This window comes from Pleurodeles waltl, chromosome 11 (genome assembly GCF_031143425.1).
Source record: "Pleurodeles waltl isolate 20211129_DDA chromosome 11, aPleWal1.hap1.20221129, whole genome shotgun sequence".
NCBI classification, from domain to species: domain Eukaryota; kingdom Metazoa; phylum Chordata; class Amphibia; order Caudata; family Salamandridae; genus Pleurodeles; species Pleurodeles waltl.
Window position 1 is genome coordinate 582,754,332 of NC_090450.1, and position 26,217 is coordinate 582,780,548.

At 47.8% G+C, this 26,217-nt stretch overlaps 1 protein-coding gene across 1 annotated transcript in view; it reads right to left on the reverse strand.

The window, feature by feature from the left end:
• The window catches only part of NKX6-3 (NK6 homeobox 3), a 51,556-nt gene that overhangs the window by 11,809 nt on the left and 13,530 nt on the right, over positions 1-26,217 (reverse strand). Inside the window, exon 2 of the mRNA XM_069214080.1 lies at positions 21,930-22,090. Coding sequence (XP_069070181.1) covers positions 21,930-22,090 — 161 coding nt within the window. The remainder of the gene's footprint in view (positions 1-21,929; positions 22,091-26,217) is intronic.

Below are 26,217 nucleotides of genomic sequence, written 5' to 3' on the forward strand. Positions count from 1 at the left end.
CAGAAAAGAGGGTTTGGCTACTTAGGAGAGAGGATAGGCTAGCAACACCTGAAGGAGCCTATCACAAGGAGTCTCTGACGTCACCTGGTGGCACTGGCCACTCAGAGCAGTCCAGTGTGCCAGCAGCACCTCTGTTTCCAAGATGGCAGAGGTCTGGAGCACACTGGAGGAGCTCTGGACACCTCCCAGGGGAGGTGCAGGTCAGGGGAGTGGTCACTCCCCTTTCCTTTGTCCAGTTTCGCGCCAGAGCAGGGCTAAGGGGTCCCCTGAACCGGTGTAGACTGGCTTATGCAGAATTGGGCACATCTGTGCCCAACAAAGCATTTCCAGAGGCTGGGGGAGGCTACTCCTCCCCTGCCTTCACACCATTTTCCAAAGGGAGAGGGTGTAACACCCTCTCTCAGAGGAAGTCCTTTGTTCTGCCATCCTGGGCCAGGCCTGGCTGGACCCCAGGAGGGCAGCTGCCTGTCTGAGGGGCTGGCAGCAGCAGCTGCAGTGAAACCCCAGGAAGGGCAGTTTGGCAGTACCAGGGTCTGTGCTACAGACCACTGGGATCATGGGATTGTGCCAACTATGCCAGGATGGCATAGAGGGGGCAATTCCATGATCATAGACATGTTACATGGCCATATTCGGAGTTACCATTGTGAAGCTACATATAGGTAGTGACCTATATGTAGTGCACGCGTGTAATGGTGTCCCCGCACTCACAAAGTTCAGGGAATTGGCTCTGAACAATGTGGGGGCACCTTGGCTAGTGCCAGGGTACCCTCACACTAAGTAACTTTGCACCTAACCTTTACCAGGTAAAGGTTAGACATATAGGTGACTTATAAGTTACTTAAGTGCAGTGTAAAATGGCTGTGAAATAACGTGGACGTTATTTCACTCAGGTTGCAGTGGCAGGCCTGTGTAAGAATTGTCAGAGCTCCCTATGGGTGGCAAAAGAAATGGTCCAGCCCATAGCGATCTCCTGGAACCCCAATACCCTGGGTACCTCAGTACCATATACTAGGGAATTATAAGGGTGTTCCAGTAAGCCAATGTAAATTGGTAAAAATGGTCACTAGCCTGTTAGTGACAATTTGTAAGAAATGAGAGAGCATAACCACTGAGGTTCTGATTAGCAGAGCCTCAGTGAGACAGTTAGGCACTACACAGGGAACGCACACATATAGGCCACAAACTTATGAGCACTGGGGTCCTGACTAGCAGGGTCCCAGTGACACATAACAAACATACTGAAAACATAGGGTTTTCACTATGAGCACTGGGCCCTGGCTAGCAGGATCCCAGTGAGACAGTGAAAACACCCTGACATACACTCACAAACAGGCCAAAAGTGGGGGTAACAAGGCTAGAAAGAGGCTACTTTCTCACACTTACAGGAAACGTTATCACTATAGGATGTTACTACTGTACTTGGCAGGATTCTCTAACTTAAGTGGTTACATGACAACTTAGGGTCTGATTTAGAGTTTGGGGGACACTATCTTCACAAACGACAGAGTAGACCACCAGAAGAAGTACTTTACACTAACCACCCTATTTAGAGTGATGGTGTGCAGTCTGTTTTTTTTACTGGCCGTCACTGACACGAAAGGCATGGTAATAAGGGACAGAAAAAAAACACTAGCGACCCTTACACCCTGAGAGAAAATTCCCAGGGTGCGGGGGTCATTAGGTGTTTTGTTTTTCAAAAACCACCTCCTCCTGCCTTGTAAGTTTTTTTTTAAACAAGAACCTTTTGAAAAGTCCACCGGTCAACCTTTTCCTACACTGACGGTAACCACCATGACAGCGGTTTCTGTCAATATAAAAAGTTGTCACCGGGTCCGGCGGTCACCGTTAAATTTGGTGGGCGGAGGTCCTTCGGAATGTCAGAGGTTTTGTCCTCCGGCATTCTGACAGAGTAAACTCTGTTTGCAAAACTACAAATCAGGTCCTAAGTATGTTTTTCAGTAACAGATCTTCACTAGTGATTACCCCTGACCTAACTGATATAGTTCCTTCGCAGGTCGTTAATAGTATTGTGAGAGTACGACCGTTATTGAATCCTACTGGACGGACGTTATAAACTAGTCATTCCTTTGATTCTAACACCCTAATGCTGTTATCACAGTCAGTCATGTAAAGCTACTTGAGTGGAACAACGCCATTATTCATTAAAGACACATAAATCCTAATAAAGTTACTTCAGATTCACCAAAGTGTGACCATATCAGTGTTATCTTTTTTGTTATTTAAATGCATAGTTTATCACAATCTTTACAGTACATTTTTAACATCCAAATCATCGTTACAAAATCAGCATAGCTAAATAATGGATAAAAATGCATTGTTTTAAATATTTATGTAGTTCAGAGATATCACATTAAAAGCACCCGATAACAAAAACAAGGGGCCTTATTTGGCCCTTGCCAAGTATGCTGTTTCCCTGCCAGGCCAGCAGTAGGATGTGCACTGCTCCCCTAATACATCCCGTTATATCACCGCCCGCCTGGCAGAGACCGCTCCACTTTAAAGGAAGCCGCCGTCAGTCCAGTCACATTAGTTAAGTCTGCAGAGCGGGCCTCATGTTGAAATTGCTGTCTCGGCTAGGTTGATTTTTCAGAGATAGCAATCTCCCAAAGCAGGATTTCGTCTCTGAACAAAAAGTAAATGGCGACTGATTTGTTTACGGCGCTGTCTTGCGAGTTTACCCTTTTATACATGTCCATTCCGCCTGCCTCCATTCCTATCATTCACTGTTATTACCCTTGTGCAAGCACAGACCATCTCCTCATGACCCGTAATCCAAAGAGGCTCAAAATGGCGACATTCACTTTCCCCTCCACGTTGCCTGTGTTTGGAATACACCACCTTTGCATCTCAAGACCATTCAATGTCATTACTCTTCCACAAAGCACTAATCAATGCAGATCTCTAGAGTACAATGCCCCAATTACGGAACACTTAAAAAGCCATGTTTAAGGCAGAACCCAACCACATCAGGGTACAGGAAGGAATTCTTGGAGGTCAAGGCCAAGCTTCGAGTTCTGAACATACGCTATATGCTGCTGTATCCTGCCCGGCTAAAGGTCCTTCATGGCTGCAAGTCCCATTTCTTTGATTTGCCAGAAGATGTGTGGAAATGGCTGGAGATATGGGACAAGGTACCTCTTGGGGGAGTGAGACCCAGGGGGAAGGACGATGGCACTTCACCGGGGCCCGTAGGTCAACATGGAGGTCTTGGGAGGCCTCAGGACAGTTGGAGTTGTCACCTAGAGAGGGGGGAATCGGACCAGGGTCGAAATCCAGGAAGATGGCACGTTGGCACTGACACGACAGGCTGTGACAACTGGGTCCATTGAGATTGCTGATGCAGATGTGGCGATGGTTGTAGACACTGGCACTTGACTGCGCAACTGCTGGATGTATTGTGTACGCTATGTTTCTGACTTGTTCTCCCTCCTTTCCTTTTTCTTCCATCCATTCTCTTTTGTCTGATACGGAGTACTGGGAGGGGGGTGCAGATTTTATTGGGGGGCCTGGTGGGGCTATGGATGCCTTGTAATACTTGGACACCGGTTGGGACGTTATATGGTTTGGGGGCACGACAGCCTCTCTCCACTGTTAGTGGTAGGCCATGTTTCAGTGGGAGGAGATTAGGCTGTGGGTCCTGACAGCATGGTACTTTATGGATGAGCAGTGGTTATTGTTTCATTTGTTTTGCTGCCCCTGGCCCGAGTCCACAGTTCTGTGACAATATCACCGACACCATCAGCTCCCAAGCCCTCGCCTCAACAGACTACATCCTCCTAGGCGACCTGAACTTCCACCTGGAAAATAACAATGATACTAACACCACCAACCTTATCGTCAACCTCGCCAACCTCGGCCTCAAGCAACTTGTCTCCTCACCGACCCACTCCGCAGGCCACACTCTCGATCCTATCTTCACAACCAGCAAACACGTGGCCTTCAGCCACACCTTGAACTCTACTGGACAGACCACCGATGCATCCACTTTTTCTACCAAAAACCAGTCACTCACCACCACTGCATACAGCCGCCCGACGCAACTGGAGCAGAATATCCTCGGACCAACTGATCTCCACCCTCACCCAGACCCCCCCCCCCCACCCCCAGAACCTCAGACCCCAAGACTGCCGCCAACAACCTGCACCACTGGTTAGAAGACTGCGCCAACACCCTCGCACCACTCAAAAAACACCCTAACACCCCGCACAGAATCAAGGCCAGCTGGTTCACCCCAGATTTACAGGAATCCAAACGACGTTGCAGCAGAACGGAAAAAAACTGGCACCGTGACCCCACCGCATCCAATCGCTGCACCTTCAAGGAGGCCCTACGCAGACATCACCAATTGATACGCACCGCCAAAAGGACCCACTTCAAAAACCGCATCGACACCAACGCTCGCAACACCAAAGAACTCTTCAGCATCATCCAAGATCTAACCACCCCGAAGGCATGCTCCAACGAACCCCCGCCATCACAGGAGCTCTGCAACTCACTCGCATCCCACTTCCATCGAAAGATAGAAGAAATCCACAACAGCTTCAACTCCAAATCCTACCAGCTAACTACAAGCACCCTCGAACCCCACCCTCCAAGCAATACCCACCTCCTCCACACCTGGACCCCAGTCAACACAGAAGACACCGCGAACACCATGGCCACCATCCACTCTGGATCTCCATCAGACCCCTGTCCACACCACATCTTCAACAAAGCCAACACCATCATCGTCCCCATCTCTGCCACACCATCAACAGCTCCTTCGAATCAGCCACCTTCACAGAGAGATGGAAGCACGCAGAAATCAACGCCTTGCTAAAGAAACCTAAGGCAGACCCTGACGACCCCAAGAACTACCGACCGATCTCCCTCCTCCCCTACCCAGCCAAGGTCATCGAATAAATCGTGAATAATCAACTATCCCAGTTCCTGGAAGACAACAGGTTACTTTACACCTCCCAATCCGGATTCAGCAAAAACCACAGCACCGAGACCGCACTCATTGCTGCAACAGACGACATCAGGACCATGCTAGACAAAGGAGAAACACCAGCACTCATTCTCCTGGACCTCACCGCAGCTTTCGACACAGTATGCCATCACACTCTCCGCACACGCCTCCACAACGCTGGAATCTGCGACAAAGCCCTGGACTGGATCTCGTCATTTCTCAAGGACAGGACCCAAAGAGTTCGCCTCCCGACATTCCTATCAGAAGCCTCCAATATCACCTGTGGCGTCCCTCAAGGATCTTGACTCAGCCCCACACTTTTCAACGTATACATGGCCCCCCTCGGCAACATCGCACGAACACACCACATTGTCCCCTATGCCGACGACACTCAGCTCATCATCTCCCTCACGAATGATCCCACCACTGCAAAGGACAACCTCCACAACGGACTCCACACCATAGCCAGCTGGATGGAAGCTAGCCACCTAAGGCTAAACACAGACAAAACAGAACTACTCATCTTCGACACCAACCCCTCAGCCTGGAACGACTCCTGGTGGCCCATCTCCATAGGATCCGCACCCCCACCCACCACCCACGCACGCAACCTGGGCGTCATCTTGGATTCCACACTCAGCATGACTCAGCAGGTCAATGCCATCTCCTCTTCCTGCTACTACACCCTCCGCCTGCTCCGCAGAATCTTCAAGTGGATTCCCATCGAAACCAGGAAGACCGTCACCCACGCCTTGGTCAGTAGTCGAATGGATTACGGAAACGCCCTATATGCAGGAATAACAAACAAACTCCAGACAAAACTACAAAGAATCCAGAACGCATGCGCACGTCTCATTCTGGACATTCCACGCTGCGACCACATCTCCCCCATCTCAGAGACCTACATTGGCTACCAGTATCGAAGAGGATCACTTTCAAGATCCTCATCCACGCACACAAGGCCCTCCACAACACGGGTCCAACATACCTCAACGACAGACTCACCTTTCACACCCGACCCGCAACCTTCGCTCCGCCAACCACGCCCTCGCCTACGTTCCTCGCATCCGCCGCACCACCACCGGAGGAAGATCATTCTCCTACCTCGCCGCAAAGACCTGGAACTCCCTACCTCTCCACCTCTGCCTGACCGATCACCTTCTATCTTTCAGGAAACACCTTAAGACCTGACTGTTCGACCAGTAGCTCCCCCCCCCCCAGCGCCCTGAGACCTTCCGGGTGAGTAGTGCGCTTTACAAATCCCTGATTGATTGATTGATTGATGTGATTTGCCCAGAATCACAGGAATTTGAGTCGATGCCGGGACTTAAGCGTGATCCCCCAGTCGGCAGCTCTAGCCGCTAGGCCACATCTCCCTTGCCCCTCTTTCCTACCAAACCACTCCCTTCTCCCACCCCATCTTCATGCCACTCTGTTACACTTGTTATCTCTCATCTGCGACGTACTCATGCCCTCGTTGCCTCTTTTCCCTTCTCCCAATCACTGCTCCTCGTCCAGCTCTGCGTCCTCTTATCCTTCTCTGCCTTTTCCCATCCTCCATTACCCCTCACTCCAGGCCTGCCTCACACCACCGTTCCCCACGGCTCTGCTTTCTCCTCCTTAGCTTTCTCCTGCAGCTCAGCCTCCTCTCAGGTAAACCCATCACCCCAGCTCCACCTGCAGTTTCCTGTCCCCTTCCCCTTCTGGCATCTCTTCCTGCACCTCTCCATCCTCCCTATGCAGTGGTGCTGCAAGAATTTTGAGAGTGGTGGTGATGCCATCAATTTTATATCTCTGAATTTATAGGGTTTCTGAAAAATCAAAACATACACAAAGAACAAGTGTCACAACCTAGCCACACCCATTCAGCAGGAGAGTGGTAAGGGTGTAGTATGTAGCTGAGGTTGCATCAAGGAGCACGCCATCACAAATATATTACTAGAGCATGGTGTGGTGCACACTGTCATTTACAGGCTGCACATTTTCAAACGAAATGACCAATAGATTTGCACAGACACACAGTTTTACTGCTCAAACTACATGGAGCAGAAATTGGGTTTCAGGGAATCTATCAGATAACGTGCCTCGGTTTGTTCTGATCCTATTAAAATCTTTGTTTCCATCATACTTCAGAATTAGCAAGCACAATGCTTCATTTGTGCTGTCCTGTTTATTTTGAAATACTTCTACAGTTATTTTATAGGCTTGTATATTTTTTTATCGAGCGCAGCAGAAAACAACACCATACAGCCCTTCTTTTCACACCACTAAAATTGTCACATAGTTCACTTTACAAAATCCTCACACTTAGCAGTAAGGGAAAGAAAAGTAAACACCAGTCTTCGTGTTCAGGGAATAAGCAACAATTTGTCAGAAGGCTAAGCTGGCATTTGACGTCTCTCTTTGAATGCACAACAAATGGGACAAGATAAAAATAAAATGTAAAGTTATGTTTAATGTTCATTCCCCTGCGGAGCTCCAGCATGGCTATTGCTGCAGCACCCCGCCCATCGACTTCCAGTGCCTATGTCTCTAAGCCTTTCTACAGCTCCTGTTTGCTCATCTGCTGCTCCTGCAACCCTTGCTCCCCCTTCCGCTTGTCCTCCAGCTACCCACCCTTCTCTCTTTCTTCTGCACCTACATACTGGCTTCCTCCAGTACTCCCTCAGCCACCTCTCCTCTTACGCCACAGCTCACTTTGATCCTCTTCTCTTGAGGCTTTCCCTCTACACTAGTTGCAGCTGGTCCACATGTTCTTTACCCCCTCACTTCTCCTGCAGTTTCTGATCTCTCATCTCTCCCCTACAGCTCTCCCACCTGCCTCTTAGCTGCAGCAGCAGATTCCCTTCATCCTGCCCTCTTTCCTCCCCCAGTTGTCCCTACTCCCACTCATGTCTCCTCTGCCACTCTCCATTTCCTGTCACTACTTCTTCACCTTCCCACATGCCTCTCACTTTTCCCTCAGCAGTTGCAATTTTAACTCTCAAAGCCCTAAGTGCCTTGTAGATGACACATGTTTTGCACATCTGACGTGGACATGTGTCCATATCAGGCGCACTGGGCTAAGATCTTCTCCCAGCTGTCTTGATGACAGATGTCATGCTCACTCCCGACCCCCTTAGGGCTCTGTTGGGATATGTCCCGGATGTTCCTAAGGGGGTCCGTAGGTTCACTGCCGTAGCCTGCTTGTTGCCCAAGAGGGAGATTGCTTTGATTGGGGAGGCAGCAGCCGTCCATCTGCTGATGCATGGTTGAAGAGTCTCATTTACTGCAACGCTACAAGCGAAGCATATGCCACACTGCAGTTATCCACACCGAGGCCTAGAGGTATTTGGCAACTGCTCAGAAACTACCTACTGTGGCTGGAACTGGTTAGCCAGCCTGACATGCTGACTGATGGGCTGTGCTGACACACCAGATTCTGAGTTGTACCTGCCTACACACCTGGATTACCCTATCACCAGGACTCACAACGATTGTGATGGCTACTGTCCCCCTTTTTGGAAAACGTATTATAACACCTGGATGTGGGACTGCTTACAGTCTACGTGTAAAATCTGCCCTTTCGGTTGTAGCCCAATGCCATACGGAAATTCTACTACGTTTGTTATTTGCCTTATCAATCTCTCTTCCAGAGGCTGTCTGTTTTTGATTATGCTGAAAATATTTTTTTTAAAAGACTTTACATTTCTGGCCTGCACAGCTCCCTCTTCTAGCACTCGCTGAACTGCAGCTCCCTTCCTTCCTCTTTCTTTATCCCTGTCTTTTAAACTATTGTCTTCTTCCTTCCCTTGGCGCCCTGTACAGTGCCACCACCTGCCTTCCTCCAAAGGAAGGGAATTAGAGGGCCTTGGGCTTTTCAATGACAGTTCATGAGCCAGCCACACTCTGAGCCTGAAGGGCCCAGGAGCTTGTACTCCAGACACTGTTTGCGTGCAGAAAACAAGCACCAGCAACCCTGGGGTGTGCAGCCTCCTCCTGATTAGTGCCACTCTGTGCTGCATGCCTCGCTTGGCTAGTGATTGCTTCAGCACATAAAGGGTTGTATTCCACTTTATAGAATTAAGGTTGAACTTCATTCATTGCTCTGATTCTGCCTAGTACCATCCCTAGAGGGCCAGCCTCATGCCTCCTTTTCTTTGCTGATCCTGGGCACCTTCCTTGTGTTTTTGAATGTCGAGCTGAGTGCACACTCTGGAGACATCTTTGCCATTCTGCCCTTCTCTTGATGCTTTGTGGCTGATCTTATGATTTCCCCCCATTAGGCCGCACATCCATGAGTCCACTTGAGGTGCTCTATGCGTTACTATGTAGCATATCCAGCCACGCATAAGGCTGTATCCAGAGTATACCTCTACCCATAGTGGATTAGCCACACTGATCAGGCCTTTAGGAGACACCAGGCCAGGTCGGTAGCAACTGAGATTCTAGTGACTAGTCACTTGGCCCCGCAATGGGGAATTTAGGGCTGCCCTCCTGGGAAAATCCCCTAAGTCTCCCATGACAGATGGTCCTTCTTTACTCTATAAATTAATGATGTTTGTTCGGACTTTTTAGTGGGGGGTGCATATTTACCGAGAGTGCTGCAAATCGTGTTCTTTGTGAGGAAATGCTGGACCCAGTACAGGATAGTGGTTCCCTGCGCAGATAAAGGCCATTCTGACCTCCCGGCTTGGAGCAGTCTATTGTACCCAATCACAGTCCTACCCATCTGGTTTCTGGCTGCAAAATACATTGAGGCCAGTCTGAATACAAAAGACCGACTGTAGGAGGTTGGACTGGCTTGTAGTGAGTACCAAGGGGTACTTACACCTTGCACCAGGCCCAGTTATCCCTTATTAGTGTATAGGGTGTCTAGCAGCATAGGCTGATAGATAATGGTAGCTTAGCAGAGCAGCTTAGGCTGAACTAGGAGACGAGTGAAGCTCCTACAGTACCACTAGTGTCATATGCACAATATCATAAGAAAACACAATACACAGATATACTAAAAATAAAGGTACTTTATTTTTATGACAATATGCCAAAAGTATCTCAGTGAGTACCCTCAGTATGAGGATAGCAAATATACACAAGATATATGTACACAATACCAAAATATGCAGTAATAGTATTAGAAAACAGTGCAAACAATGTATAGTTACAATAGGATGCAATGGAGACACATAGGGATAGGGGCAACACAAACCATATACTCCAAAAGTGGAATGCGAACCACGAATGGACCCCAAACCTATGTGACCTTGTAGAGGGTCGCTGGGACTATTAGAAAATAGTAAGGGTTAGAAAAATAGCCCACCCCAAGACCCTGAAAAGTGAGTGCAAAGTGCACTAAAGTTCCCCAAAGGACATAGAAGTCGTGATAGGGGAATTCCGCAGGAAAGACACAAACCAATAATGCAACAACAATGGATTTCCAGTCGTGGGTACCTGTGGAACAAGGGGACCAAGTCCAAAAGTCACAAGCAAGTCGGAGATGGGCAGATGCCCAGGAAATGCCAGCTGTGGGTGCAAAGAAGCTGCTACTGGACAGTAGAAGCTTAGGTTTCTGCAGGAACGACAAGGGCTAGAGACTTCCCCTTTGGAGGACGGATCCCTCACGCCGTGGAGAGTCGTGCAGAAGTGTTTTCCCGCCGAAAGACCGCCAACAAGCCTTGCTAGCTGCAAATCGTGCGGTTAGTGTTTTTGGATGCTGCTGTGGCCCAGGAGGGACCAGGATGTCGCCAATTGCGTCAGGGGACAGAGGGGGCGTCGAGCAAGACAAGGAGCCCTCTCAGCAGCAGGCAGCACCCGCAGAAGTGCCAGAAACAGGCACTACGAGGATGCGTGAAACGGTGCTCACTCGAAGTCGCACAAAGGAGTCCCACGTCGCCGGAGGACAACTTAGGAGGTCGTGCAATGCTGGTTAGAGTGCCGTGGACCCAGGCTGGACTGTGCACAAAGGATTTCCACCGGAAGTGCACGGAGGCCGGAGTAGCTGCAAAAGTCGCGGTTCCCAGCAATGCAGTCTGGCGTGGGGAGGCAAGGACTTACCTCCACCAAACTTGGACTGAAGAGTCACTGGACTGTGGGAGTCACTTGGACAAAGTTGCTGGATTCAAGGGACCTCGCTCGTCGTGCTGAGAGGAGACCCAAGGTACAGGTGATGCAGTTCTTTGGTGCCTGCGGTTGCAGGGGGACGATTCCGTCGACCCACTGGAGATTTCTTCGGAGCTTCTAGTGCAGAGAGGAGGCAGACTACCCCCACAGCATGCACCACCAGGAAAACAGTCAAGAAGGCGGCAGGATCAGCGTTACAGAGTTGCAGTAGTCGTCTTCGCTACTTTGTTGCAGTTTTGCAGGCTTCCAGCGCGGTCAGCAGTCGATTCCTTGGCAGAAGGTGAAGAGAGAGATGCAGAGGAACTCGGATGAGCTCTTGCATTCGTTATCTAAGGAATCCCAAGAAACAGAGACCCTAAATAGCCAGAAAAGAGGGTTTGGCTACCTAGGAGAGAGGATAGGCTAGCAACACCTGAAGGAGCCTATCAGAAGGAGTCTCTGACGTCACCTGATGGCACTGGCCACTCAGAGCAGTCCAGTGTGCCAGCAGCACCTCTGTTTCCAAGATGGCAGAGGTCTGGAGCACACTGGAGGAGCTCTGGGCACCTCCCAGGGGAGGTACAGGTCAGGGGAGTGGTCACTCCCCTTTCCTTTGTCCAGTTTCGTGCCAGAGCAGGGCTAAGGGGTCCCTGAACCGGTGTAGACTGGCTTATGCAGAAATGGGCACCATGTGTGCCCATGAAAGCATTTCCAGAGGCTGGGGGAGGCTACTCCTCCCCTGCCTTCACACCATTTTCCAAAGGGAGAGGGTGTAACACCCTCTCTCAGAGGAAGTCCTTTGTTCTGCCATCCTGGGCCAGGCCTGGCTGGACCCCAGGAGGGCAGAAGCCTGTCTGAGGGGCTGGCAGCAGCTGCAGTGGAACCCCGGGAAAGGCAGTTTGGCAGTACCAGGGTCTGTGCTACAGACCACTGGGATCATGGGATTGTGCCAACTATGCCAGGATGGTATAGAGGGGGCAATTCCATGATCATAAACCTGTTACATGGCCATATTCGGCGTTACCATTGTGAAGCTACATATAGGTAGTGACCTATATGTAGTGCCGCGTGTAATGGTGTCCCCTCACTCACAAAGTCCGGGGAATTGGCCCTGAACAATGTGGGGGCACCTTGGCTAGTGCCAGGGTGCCCTCACACTAAGTAACTTAGCACCCAACCTTTACCAGGTAAAGGTTAGACATATAGGTAACTTATAAGTTACTTAAGTGCAGTGTAAAATGGCTGTGAAATAACGTGGACGTTATTTCACTCAGGCTGCAGTGGCAGGCCTGTGTAAGAATTGTCAGAGCTCCCTATGGGCGGCAAAAGAAATGCTGTAGCCCATAGGGATCTCCTGGAACCCCAATACCCTGGGTACCTCAGTACCATATACTAGGGAATTATAAGGGTGTTCCAGTAAGCCAATATAAATTGGTAAAATTGGTCACTAGCCTGTTAGTGACAATTTGAAAGAAATGAGAGAGCATAACCACTGAGGTTCTGATTAGCAGAGCCTCAGTGAGACAGTTAGTCATAACACAGGTAACACATTCAGGCACACTTATGAGCACTGGGGCCCTGGCTGGCAGGGTCCCAGTGACACATACAACTAAAACAACATATATACAGTGAAAAATGGGGGTAACATGCCAGGCAAGATGGTACTTTCCTAAAACGAAGGACAATAAGACTAGCCATGACCTGATGAGTCTTCATTGTCTAAGTGGAAATATCTGGAGAGTCCATCTGCATTGGAGTGGCTACTCCCGGGTCTATGTTCCACTGTATAGTCCATTCCCTGTAGGGATATGGACCACCTCAACAATTTAGGATTTTCACCTTTCATTTGTTTTAGCCAAAGTAGAGGTTTGTGGTCTGTCTGAACAATGAAGTGAGTGCCAAACAGGTATGGCCTCAACTTCTTCAGTGCCCAGACCACAGCAAAGGCCTCCCTCTCAATGGCAGACCAACGCTTTTATCTAGAGGTCAGCCTCCTACTAATAAAAGCAACAGGTTGATCCTGGCCCTCAGAATTAAGTTGTGATAGGACTGCCCCTACTCCTAATTCAGATGCATCAGTTTGGACATGGAATATTTTAGAGTAACAAGGGCTTTTCAGGACAGGTGCAGATCACATGGCCTGCTTCAGCTCCTCAAAAGCTTTCTGACAGTTTGCTGTCTATAATACCTTTTAGGCATTTTCTTGGATGTGAGGTCATTAAGAGGGGCTGCAATGGAGCCATAGTTCTTAATGAACCTCCTGTAATACCCAGTGAGGCCTAGGAAGGCTCTCACCTGAGTCTGAGTAGTAGGGGGAACCCAATCTATAATAGTTTGGATTTTCCCCTGAAGTGGTGCAATCTGTTCCCCACCAACAAGGTGTCCCAGATAAACCACCTTCCCCTGCCCTATCTGGCACTTTGAAGCCTTGATAGTGAGGCCTGCCTTTTGCAGGGCCTCTAAAACTTTCCATAGGTGGACCAGGTGATCATCCCAACTGGAGCTAAAGACAGCTATATCGTCCAGATATGCTGCACTAAAAGCTTCCAGCCCTTGCAGGACTGTGTTCACCAACCTCTGAAAAGTGGCAGGTGCATTTTTCAATCCAAAAGGCATTACTGTGAATTGGTAATGGCCTCCAATGGTTGAAAATGCAGTTTTAGGTTTAGCATCTTCTGATAATTTGATCTGCCAGTACCCTGCAGTCAAATCAAAAGTGCTTAGATACTTGGCAGATGCCAGTGTATCTATGAGCTCATCTGCCCTGGGTATAGGGTGAGCATCAGTTTTGGTTACCTGGTTGAGACCTCTGTAGTCAACACAAAACCGCATTTCTTTCTTTCCATCCTTGGAATGAGGTTTTGGTACAAGTACCACAGGAGAGGCCCATGGACTTTCAGAGTGCTCAACCACTCCCAGTTCTAACATTTTCTGCACCTCTTGCTTTATGCAGTCCCTGACATGGTCAGGCTGCCTATAGATCTTACTTTTGACAGGCAAGCTGTCTCCAGTATCATCTATAGTGTGCTCACACCAAGAAGTGGTACCTGGCACAGTAGAGAAGAGTTCAGAAAACTGTCCCAGGAGATTTATTCAATGGTCTTTCTGCTCATCAGTAAGACAATCAGCCAAAACTACACCTTCCACAAGAGCATCTTGTTCTGTGGAAGAGAAGAGATCAGGTAGAGGATCACTGTCTTCTTCCTGTCCCTCATCAGTTGCCATGAGCAGGGAGAGATCAGCCCTGTCATAGTAGGGTTTAAGGCGATTGACATGGAGCACCCTAAGGGGACTCCTGGCAGTGCCTAAGTCAACTAAGTAGGTGACTTCACCCTTTTTCTCAACAATTGTGTGGGGTCCACTCCATTTATCTTGGAGTGCTCTTGGGGCCACAGGCTCCAAGACCCACACTTTCTGCCCTGGTTTGTATTGAACCAAAACAGCCTTCTGGTCATGCCATTGCTTTTGGAGCTCTTGGCTGGCCTGAAGGTTTTTACTGGCCTTTTTCATGTACTCAGCCATCCTTGATCTGAGGCCAAGTACATAATCCACAATATCTTGTTTTGGAGCTTTTAAAGGTTGTTCCCAACCCTCCTTGACAAGTGTTAGTGGACCCCTAACAGGGTGTCCAAAGAGGAGTTCAAAGGGGCTGAAGCCCACTCCTTTCTGGGGTACCTCCCTGTAGGCAAAAAGGAGGCATGGTAAAAGGATATCCCATCTCCTGCGGAGTTTTTCAGGGAGTCCCATAATCATGCCTTTGAGAGTTTTGTTAAATCTCTCCACCAGTCCATTTGTTTGTGGATGATAGGGTGTAGTGAACTTGTAAGTTACACCACACTCCTTCCACGTGGCCTTTAAGTAAGCAGACATGAAATTGCTTCCTCTGTCTGATACTACTTCCTTTGGGAAGCCCACCCTAGAAAATATTCCCAGGAGGGCCTTTGCCACTGCAGGAGCTGTAGTGGTCCTTAAAGGAATTGCTTCAGGATATCTTGTGGCATGGTCCACTACCACTAAGATAAACCTATTGCCTGAAGCAGTAGGAGGGTCAAGGGGGCCAACTATGTCAACCCCTACCCTTTCAAAGGGAACCCCAACCACAGGCAGTGGAATAAGGGGTGCCTTTGGGGTGCCACCTGTCTTGCCACTGGCTTGACAGGTTTCACAGGACTTACAAAACTCGTTTGTGTCCTCAGACATTCTAGGCCAATGAAACAAGGGAACAAGCCTGTCCAAAGTTTTCATTTGTCCCAGATGTCCAGCTAGGGGAATGTCGTGGGCTAGAGTTAGGAGGAACTTTCTGTACTCCTGAGGAATCACTAACCTCCTGGCAGTTCCAGGCTTAGGATTCCTTGCTTCAGTGTACAAGAGGTTGTCCTCCCAGTAAACTCTGTGAGAGTCACTGACATCCCCATTAGCTTGTTTGACAGCTTGCTTTCTTAGACCCTCTAGTGTGGGACAGGTTTTCTGTGCCACACTCAGCTCCTCCCTGGCAGGCCCCCCTTCACCCAAAAGCTCAGCAGTGTCTGCTTCCAGCTCCTCTGGTGTAGGTTCTGCACAGGGTGGTAATTCTTCTTCCTCAGAAGTAGAATCCACTGTAGAGGGAGGGGTAGTAGGAAGTGCTTTACTTCTACTAGCCCTAGCTTTAGGGAGCACTTGGTCCATTGTTCCAGGATTCAAGTTTCCCTGTCCTTTTTGCTTTTTGGCCTGAGCCCTGGTTAAAGCAAAAATATGCCCTGGGATGCCCAGCATTGCTGCATGGGCCTCCAACTCCACATCTGACCAAGCTGATGTCTCCAAATCATTTCCTAGTAGACAGTCTACAGGTAAATCTGTGGCTACCACAACTTTCTTTGGACCAGTAACCCCCCCCCAGTTGAGATTTACAACAGCCATGGGGTGGCTAAGTGTGTTGTTGTGAGCATCGGTTACTTGGTACTGGTGACCAAGTAGGTGTTGTTCAGGGTGGACCAGTTTCTCTTTCACCATTGTGACACTGGCACCTGTGTCCCTGTAGGCCTGAACCTCAACACCATTTATTAGGGGTAGTTGCTTGTACTTATCCATGTTAAGGGGACAAGCAACCAAGGTGGCTAAATCAATAGCCCCCTCAGAGACTAACACAGCCTCTGTGGTCTCCCTAATCAGACCAACCCCAACTAAGTTACCAAAAGTGAGCCCAGCTACTCCCTTGGATTGGCTATTAGTAGGTTTGCTCCCACCACCACTGCTATTAGTAGGGACACTAGGTGTAGCAGTAGGGGTTGTAGTGGTAGGAGGATTGGTGCTTTTCTTTGGACAACTGGGATCTGTTGTCCAATGGCCTTTTATTTTACATAAATAGCACCCTGGTTTCTTTTTTTTTGTTTTGATTAGAAGAGGATTTGGGCCCACCACCCCCACCAGAGTGTTTTTGTGGGCCTGATGAAGACTCATTTTTAGATTTGTCCCCACCCTTGTCAGAAGACTTACCATCCTTTTTCTTGTTGCCATCTTTGTCACCCCCTGTATGAACTTTTCTGTTCACCCTTGTTCTGACCCATTTGTCTGCCTTCTTTCCCAATTCTTGGGGAGAGGTCAGATCAGAGTCCACCAGGAACTGGTGCAACAAATCAGACACACAGTTATTAAGAATATGCTCTCTCAGGATCAAGTTATACAGGCTGTCATAATCAGTAACTTTACTGCCATGTAACCACCCCTCCAAGGCCTTCACTGAATGGTCAATGAAATCAACCAAGTCTTGTGAAGACTCCTTTTTGGTCTCTCTGAACTTTATCCTGTATTGTTCAGTGGTTAAGCCATAACCATCCAGGAGTGCATTCTTAAGAACTTTGTAATCATTGGCTTCACTTTCTTTCACAGTAAGGAGCCTATCCCTACCTTTTCCACTAAATGATAGCCATAGGATAGCAGCCCACTGCCTTTGAGGGACATCCTGTACAGCACAGGCCCTCTCAAGTGCAGCAAACCACTTGTTAATGTCATCCCCCTCCTTATAAGGGGGAACTATCTTATGCAGATTCCTGGAATCATGCTCTTTTGCAGGATGACTATGGGGAATACTGCTGCTGCCACCATGGGTTTCTAAACCCAACTTCTGTCTTTCCTTCTCTACTTCTAAGGTCTGTCTATCCAAATCCAGCTGTTGCTTCTTGAGCTTCAGTCTGGTTTGTTCCACTCTCAATCTATTGAGCTCCCTTTCTAACAATCTGTCATCAGGGTGGGTGGGTGGGACATGCCTAGAAACAGAAGTATGATGAGAATGGACAGAAGGAGACCTGTCCCTTACAGAAGGCACCCTAACAGCTTGGTTAACAGAAACATCACTTCTCCTGTGGTGAGAATGAATGCTCTTGCTATGATGTGAGACAACACTATCTGTATGGTGTGACTCAACCTCAGTACCAACTATGCTAGACTGTCTAGTAATGGGCAGGCTATGAAGTTTATTTCCTGAATCTTTTCCTAGGGGAGTCCCTGGATCAGATTGGGAACCATTAGCTACTTTTTCAACAGATGGGGCCCTTTTGGCCTTATCTTGTTCTCTAAGCATGTTAAGCAATAATTCCAAGGAAGGATTCTTCCCTACACTCAAACCTCTTTCTACACAGAGACTCCTTGCTCCTTTCCAGCTAAGGTGGTCATATGCAAGTTTGGACAGATCAACATTTTGGCCTGTGCCAGACATTTTTTGAAAGAGTTTAAGTGATAGAAAAAGAGAAAAAAGTTTTCAGAACTTTTAGAAAGACAGAAAAAAAACTTTTTAAACTTTTAGAAAGTTTAGAGGTACTTTTCAGCACTTTAGAAAAGAGGTGAGAAAAGAAATGCAAAACTTTTTGGTTAGGTGTACATACACTGAACTTGTTTTGTATATTTTTCTCTTATGAAAAGTACAATGACAAAAGTGGTAAGTAGTCTCAAAGCACTTATCCCACCGCTGCACAACCAATGTAGGAGGCTGGACTGGCTTGTAGTGAGTACCAAGGGGTACTTGCACCTTGCACCAGGCCCAGTTATCCCTTATTAGTGTATAGGGTGTCTAGCAGCGTAGGCTGATAGATCATGGTAGCTTAGCAGAGCAGCTTAGGGGGAACTAGGAGACGAGTGAAGCTCCTACAGTACCACTAGTGTCATATGCACAATATCATAAGAAAACACAATACACAGATATACTAAAAATAAAGGTACTTTATTTTTATGACAATATGCCAAAAGTATCTCAGTGAGTACCCTCAGTATGAGGATAGCAAATATACACAAGATATATGTACACAATACCAAAATATGCAGTAATAGTATTAGAAAACAGTGCAAACAATGTATAGTTACAATAGGATGCAATGGAGACACATAGGGATAGGGGCAACACAAACCATATACTCCAAAAGTGGAATGCGAACCACGAATGGACCCCAAACCTATGTGACCTTGTAGAGGGTCGCTGGGACTATTAGAAAATAGTAAGGGTTAGAAAAATAGCCCACCCCAAGAGCCTGAAAAGTGAGTGCAAAGTTCACTAAAGTTCCCCAAAGGACATAGAAGTCGTGATAGGGGAATTCCGCAGGAAAGACACAAACCAATAATGCAACAACGATGGATTTCCAGTCGTGGGTACCTGTGGAACAAGGGGACCAAGTCCAAAAGTTACAAGCAAGTCGGAGATGGGCAGATGCCCAGGAAATGCCAGCTGTGGGTGCAAAGAAGCTGCTACTGGACAGTAGAAGCTTAGGTTTCTGCAGGAACGACAAGGGCTAGAGACTTCCCCTTTGGAGGACGGATCCCTCACGCCGTGGAGAGTCGTGCAGAAGTGTTTTCCCGCCGAAAGACCGCCAACAAGCCTTGCTAGCTGCAAATCTTGCGGTTAGTGTTTTTGGATGCTGCTGTGGCCAAGGAGGGACCAGGATGTCGCCAATTGCGTCAGGGGACAGAGGGGGCGTCGAGCAAGACAAGGAGCCCTCTCAGCAGCAGGCAGCACCCGCAGAAGTGCCAGAAACAGGCACTACGAGGATGCGTGAAACGGTGCTCACCCGAAGTCGCACAAAGGAGTCCCACGTCGCCGGAGGACAACTTAGGAGGTCGTGCAATGCAGGTTAGAGTGCCGTGGACCCAGGCTGGACTGTGCACAAAGGATTTCCGCCGGAAGTGCACGGAGGCCGGAGTAGCTGCAAAAGTAGCGGTTCCCAGCAATGCAGTCTGGCGTGGGGAGGCAAGGACTTACCTCCACCAAACTTGGACTGAAGAGTCACTGGACTGTGGGAGTCACTTGGACAGAGTTGCTCGATTCAAGGGACCTCGCTCGTCGTGCTGAGAGGAGACCCAAGGTACTGGTGATGCAGTTCTTTGGTGCCTGCGGTTGCAGGGGCACGATTCCGTCGACCCACGGGAGATTTCTTCGGAGCTTCTAGTGCAGAGAGGAGGCAGACTACCCCCACAGCATGCACCACCAGGAAAACAGTCGAGAAGGCGGCAGGATCAGCGTTACAGAGTTGCAGTAGTCGTCTTCGCTACTTTGTTGCAGTTTTGCAGGCTTCCAGCGCGGTCAGCAGTCGATTCCTTGGCAGAAGGTGAAGAGAGAGATGCAGAGGAACTTGGATGAGCTCTTGCATTCGTTATCTAAGGAATCCCAAGAGACAGAGACCCTAAATAGCCAGAAAAGAGGGTTTGGCTACCTAGGAGAGAGGATAGGCTAGCAACACCTGAAGGAGCCTATCAGAAGGAGTCTCTGACGTCACCTGATGGCACTGGCCACTCAGAGCAGTCCAGTGTGCTAGCAGCACCTCTGTTTCCAAGATGGCAGAGGTCTGGAGCACACTGGAGGAGCTCTGGGCACCTCCCAGGGGAGGTACAGGTCAGGGGAGTGGTCACTCCCCTTTCCTTTGTCCAGTTTCGCGCCAGAGCAGGGCTAAGGGGTCCCTGAACCTGTGTAGACTGGCTTATGCAGAAATGGGCACCATGTGTGCCCATGAAAGCATTTCCAGAGGCTGGGGGAGGCTACTCCTCCCCTGCCTTCACACCATTTTCCAAAGGGACAGGGTGTAACACCCTCTCTCAGAGGAAGTCCTTTGTTCTGCCATCCTGGGCCAGGCCTGGCTGGACCCCAGGAGGGCAGAAGCCTGTCTGAGGGGCTGGCAGCAGCAGCAGCTGCAGTGGAACCCCGGGAAAGGCAGTTTGGCAGTACCAGGGTCTGTGCTACAGACCACTGGGATCATGGGATTGTGCCAACTATGCCAGGATGGTATAGAGGGGGCAATTCCATGTTCATAGACATGTTACATGGCCATATTCGGCGTTACCATTGTGAAGCTACATATAGGTAGTGACCTATATGTAGTGCACGCGTGTAATGGTGTCCCCGCACTCACAAAGTCCGGGGAATTGGCCCTGAACAATGTGGGGGCACCTTGGCTAGTGCCAGGGTGCCCTCACACTAAGTAACTTAGCACCCAACCTTTACCAGGTAAAGGTTAGACATATAGGTGACTTATAAGTTACTTAAGTGCAGTGTAAAATGGCTGTGAAATAACGTGGACGTTATTTCACTCAGGCTGCAGTGGCAGGCCTGTGTAAGAATTGTCAGAGCTCCCTATGGGTGGCAAAAGAAATGCTGCAGCCCATAGGGATCTCCTGGAACCCCAATACCCTGGGTACCTCAGTACCATATACTAGGGAATTATAAGGGTGTCCCAGTAAGCCAATATAAATTGGTAAAATTGGTCACTAGCCTGTTAGTGACAATTTGAAAGAAATTAGAGAGAATAACCACTGAGGTTCTGATTAGCAGAGCCTCAGTGAGACAGTCATAACACAGGTAACACATTCAGGCACACTTATGAGCACTGGGGCCCTGGCTGGCAGGGTCCCAGTGACACATACAACTAAAACAACATATATACAGTGAAAAATGGGGGTAACATGCCAGGCAAGATGGTACTTTCCTACACCGACCTAAACCGGTTTGCCAGCTCTGGCAGGTCTGCTTCCTATCTGCATGGGGGTACCTTACCACCGCTCAGGTTGTCTTACTTGCATGGTGCCCCATGCACACCCTGTGACCACCATTGTCACCCCCAATTTCTGCTCTCGAAGGACTGCCTGTAAAATTGCAGAGACTCAACTTGGGGCATCGAGCCCACTTCCGAGGAATTCATGTTTTCTTAACAAGATATGGATACCCTTATGCTCCTTTGAGAAAATCTGCTAAAGAATATCCAGCAGAGATGTTTTCTGTTTCGGGTTGCTGGGTTATGATGTTTGAACATGTCCTTCAAACATGGCTGGCCCTGGCTTCCTATATCTGTGCTTGATTTAAAATAAATACTGCCTGATGACCCAGGAGATTGTACTCACCTAGGCTTCTATGGAGAAGCTCTGCTGCCCTAGCACTGACTTACATCTGACCAGCAAATACCAAGGGGAGTGAAACCACACCATGTTTCTCATTTAGGCCTTCCCCTCCTTGAATTGTCCTGTTTTCGGCCAGTTGATTACTTGAAATGTCCTAATACTGGTGTATCTTTTCTTAGTCCTTTCCCTTCCTTTCCCTTTACCTTACCTGGCTTGTCCCTTCATTCCAGCCCCAGGTTGTCCACCATCATCCGCTCCTGCTTTGAGTTAGTGAAATCCACCCCTTTTCCTTCCTTTGCTTTTCTGCTTCTCTGCCTGTCTAGACTTCAACAGCTTCCCATCTTGGATTGTACCCTCAGTCTGTTCCTTCTCATTCTGTTACCATTTCCACTGTTCAGCCTGTGTCCTAGAGAGCCTCTGCCTGTTCCTGGCTCCTCTGTTTTCCCTGCCCTCTCCATTGAGTCTTTCTTCCTTGACGTGTCACTCTTCTCGGCTTTTGTACTTAACCTTAAAAGATACAGACACTTACCTTGACCTGTGACTCGCTCATGCCCAGTGAGTAGGCGAGGCGTGCCCTTTCAGGCCCAGCCAGATACTTGGTCTGTTCGAAGGTCTTCTCCAGCGCAAAGATCTGGTGTCCTGTGAAGGTCGGGCGGGTATGCTTCTTCTTTAGGGGGTTATCGATGGGAACTGTGGAGAACAATGAACTGGCATGAGCAGAAGAACTGCAGATCACAAAAAAAACCTGGAGCAGTCACTAAGGTGAATCGAGAGTGCAGAGGTACAGAGAACTGGGTGATCCCAGGCTACAGAGATGCTAAGACCAAGGTGATCCCATGTGCAGAGCAGCTGAGACCGAGGTGATCCCGGGTGTGAAGTACAGAGGTCCGGGTAACCAAAGATTCAGAGGTGCAAAGATAAAGATGCAGAGACCAAAGGGCCCAGTCTACCAGACAGCACAGACCAGAATGACCACAGGAGGCTAAAGGACAAAGATCATGTTGACTTTACTATGGAGAAAAGCAGACCAAGGAAACACAGAAAGAGCCCAGTCTGTCTGTGTGCAGGAAGATCTCAATCTACAGAGCATCAGAAACCAAGATTACCCTATTATTTTATTGTTTTAACCCATAGATCCTGCCAAAGCACTGTAAAACTGATTGTTACAGCATAAAAATAGTTAAAACAAGAAAGACAACAATTACAAAGTACACAGAACTAAAACTTAAAAAGGGCACCCCTAGGACCGATAAAATTAAAATGCAAAAAGCTATTTAAAAAAAAAAAAGTTTTCATTTCACACCCAAAGCTCGTCAGTGAGGGGAGCCCTGTTTGAGAGAAACTGCAAATGAATAGCAAACCCTTGGGGTCACTGCGTAGAAAGCCTGCTATGGGATGTTGGCCCAACAGACCTTGGGGATCGTTAGAAAAGAAATGAGAGAGCATAACCACTGAGGTTCTGATTAGCAGAGCCTCAGTGAGACAGTTAGTCACTACACAGGTAACACATTCAGGCACACTTATGAGCACTGGGGCCCTGGGTTACCAGGGTCCCAGTGACACATACAACTAAAACAACATATATACAGTGAAAAATGGGGGTAACATGCCAGGCAAGATGGTACTTTCCTACACAACCTCCCCCGCAAACGAAGGACAATAAGACTAGCCATGACCTGATGAGTCTTCATTGTCTAAGTGGAAATATCTGGAGAGTCCATCTGCATTGGATACTCCCAGGTCTATGTTCCACTGTATAGTCCATTCCCTGTAGAGATATGGACCACCTCAACAATTTAGGGTTTTCACCTTTCATTTGTTTTAGTCAAAGTAGAGGTTTGTGGTCTGTCTGAACAATGAAGTGAGTGCCAAACAGGTATGGCCTCAACTTCTTCAGTGCCCAGACCACAGCAAAGGCCTCCCTCTCTATGGCAGACCAACGCTTTTCTCTAGGGGTCAACCTCCTGCTGGCACACTTATGAGCACTGGGGCCCTGGCTGGCAGGGTCCCAGTGACACATACAACTAAAACAACATATATACAGTGAAATATGGGGGTAACATGCCAGGCAAGATGGTACTTTCCTACAGAGGGTAAACCCCACAGCTGAGAATTCTAAACGTGGTTTAGCACTCAAACGTAAGTTGGTTTGTATGGGTTAAACAAACATACACGTGCAAAAAAAGAGTTTTGAATCGGGTCTACCAACTATCTCAGCGTAAGTTTCACAAGGGTGAGTCTTTCGAGTTCGTCTGGTGGGAATCTCCACCTCAAGGGGTTCCCTAAGGGTGGCTACCTAAATATCCCTCAAAGGGCTTGAATCCTAACAGCAGTGTAGGTTGTGAATACTTGAGTCAGAATATCGATGGGACAGGATATCGTAGCAAGAATATTGATGGACAAAATATCAAAACGTAAATCTCTACAGATTTGCTCTACATAGCGCCACATATATGTACTTTGGATATAAATATATATATATATATATATATATATATATATATATATATATATATATATATATATACACTTTCAAGGTACCTAGAGTTGGAATAAGAGTAGTAAATCCAATACTTCCTCTGTGCACCTACCTATTCGATATTTTGTCCCTTGAAATTCTTGTAACGATATTCTATCCCCTCGATATTCTGACTTCAATATTGCGTTTGACAATCCTAACAACTCTCAAAGGTTTATAGCCTGCCACTGCCTACAATGCCTGCATTATACCTGTGGGCCTGCTGCCCTGTCCTGTACATAAAAACGTAATAATGTTCAGAGATCCTAGTTGTGTTATCACTACTCACCTGTAAAATGAAGACATCATACGTATTCCAGTGTAATAATGTTTACAGGTGAGTTATGCGTCACCATGCATGGTCCCAGATGACTTCGTGAAAAGTAATTTCCTGTGCAGAACATCTGCTGCGTCTCACACCATTACAGGAAATGTGGCTTTTCGCCTCCCTTTTTTCTTTCTCAGTAAGTTCAGTCATTAACTGATAAGGAGATATTTATAGTAATGTGCTTATTTATTGCGCTGCTGAAGTCCACTGCGAGAGAACAGGAATGTATCTGCATGTTGCCACTCATTGCTATCCACAAAGTTAAGTTTGTGATAAATTGCAAGCTGCGTGTTGCAGTGTTTATTTTTGTACAATATTAATTATATTTCTTTTTGCAATTCTTCTACTGGGAACCCCCACCGAGAACTCACGAGTTAGTATCTCTTCAGGTAAATAGCTTGCCGAAGAAGGGGTCAGCCGACTACTGCTGAGTAGCGCCACCTCCAGCACTTTGCAAATATCAGTGCCGCTCAGCTTCAATGCTCTAAGAAGCAGTGGTCCACGTACAACCAACCACACATGACGTGTCTGCGTGCGGCGTGCGCACGCGCACACGCACACACACACACACACATGGACTGAGAGTGGACCTGCAACATGACCTATCACAACAGTGCATTACAGGCGCTGTTAATTCACTCACACCGCCGGGACCGGAAAACAAGGATGCCAAAGAAAGCTGCAGCAGAGCGGCTGGAGTACCGGACTGTATAGTGTAGGAGTAAAACTGGAAGTGTGTGAGCAGGGCGTGAGAGTACCACAAGAGCTAAGGACAGCCGCATTTAAAGGAGCAGAAATCGGGAAGTTACTCACTTGCGAGCGGGGTGGGGGGTTAGATGTGGCTCATGCGTGTCTTTACACATGTATGCGTGCCTGTGTGTGAGTGCTGTTGCATTCCTTCCTACAGCTAGTGTCCCTACCTCCCAACAATCCCCAAGCACTTGTGACCACTAGTGGAATCTTGTGGTCCCCTAAACCGTAACTAGTGCCTTCTCAATGCACTGGTTATACCCTTGCATATGACATCATTTATTCTATGTCAAATAATAGCTTTCATAACAACACTTACGACATCTCAATTGAGAGGATTTTTCAGAACACAGTGCATGGTAGGGTTGAAAGGGCCGGACATCTGCGCTTATTACTTATGTTTTTTTTTTTTTTCAAATAAGCATTGCTCACAGATGCAACTTGTCGGGGGAAAGGGACATTTACAGAAAAGCCCAGTTGATGTTTTGCAAATATTCAGGAGAGGAACACCCCACTTCTCCGCCTATGCCACCACCATCTTGTGCAGGGACTCTCCCTGTACTTAGGTTTTTTTTTGTAAATATATATAGTTAATATTTTTATATAGCGCAAATGCATATCACAGCATTAGTGCGATTTACAGTCTGATCACCCAATCACCTCGGATAATCCCTCCACATTCCATGAGATGGGACAACATACTAATTTGCTCAACGTGTAAACTGCAGTTTTTAAACCCCATTTGTCCATTCCAAATTGAGGAAGAAATTACCTTTATGCGAAAACAAAACTATTCTACTAACATTCATCATTACAACTTGCCTTCTGCTGGTTCCAGTAACACTTGCTAAACCCGCGGACAAGCAAACTGGAAGCACAATATTCTGATTTAGTTAAATCCAAATGCAGATCAATTATATTTTGTTAGAAAATCCAGATGGGATTTTAACACCAACATATATTTTAAAATGCTTAGACATGGGGGCTTAGATGATGGGCCTGGTGTCCCCCAGGCAGCATCACTAGAAAAAGATCTTTAAAAGTCAACAGTTAATGGTGAACTCAGACATTCATCCTTGCTGTGTACTATTAAATTGGGTGACAATACCAACTGCAATTTAAAGCACATAGAAATGGCAGATGATAAAAAGCTCTATAAAGGACTACATTATTATTATTACTACATAGGATTATGCAATCCCTGAATAAACACCGGCTTCT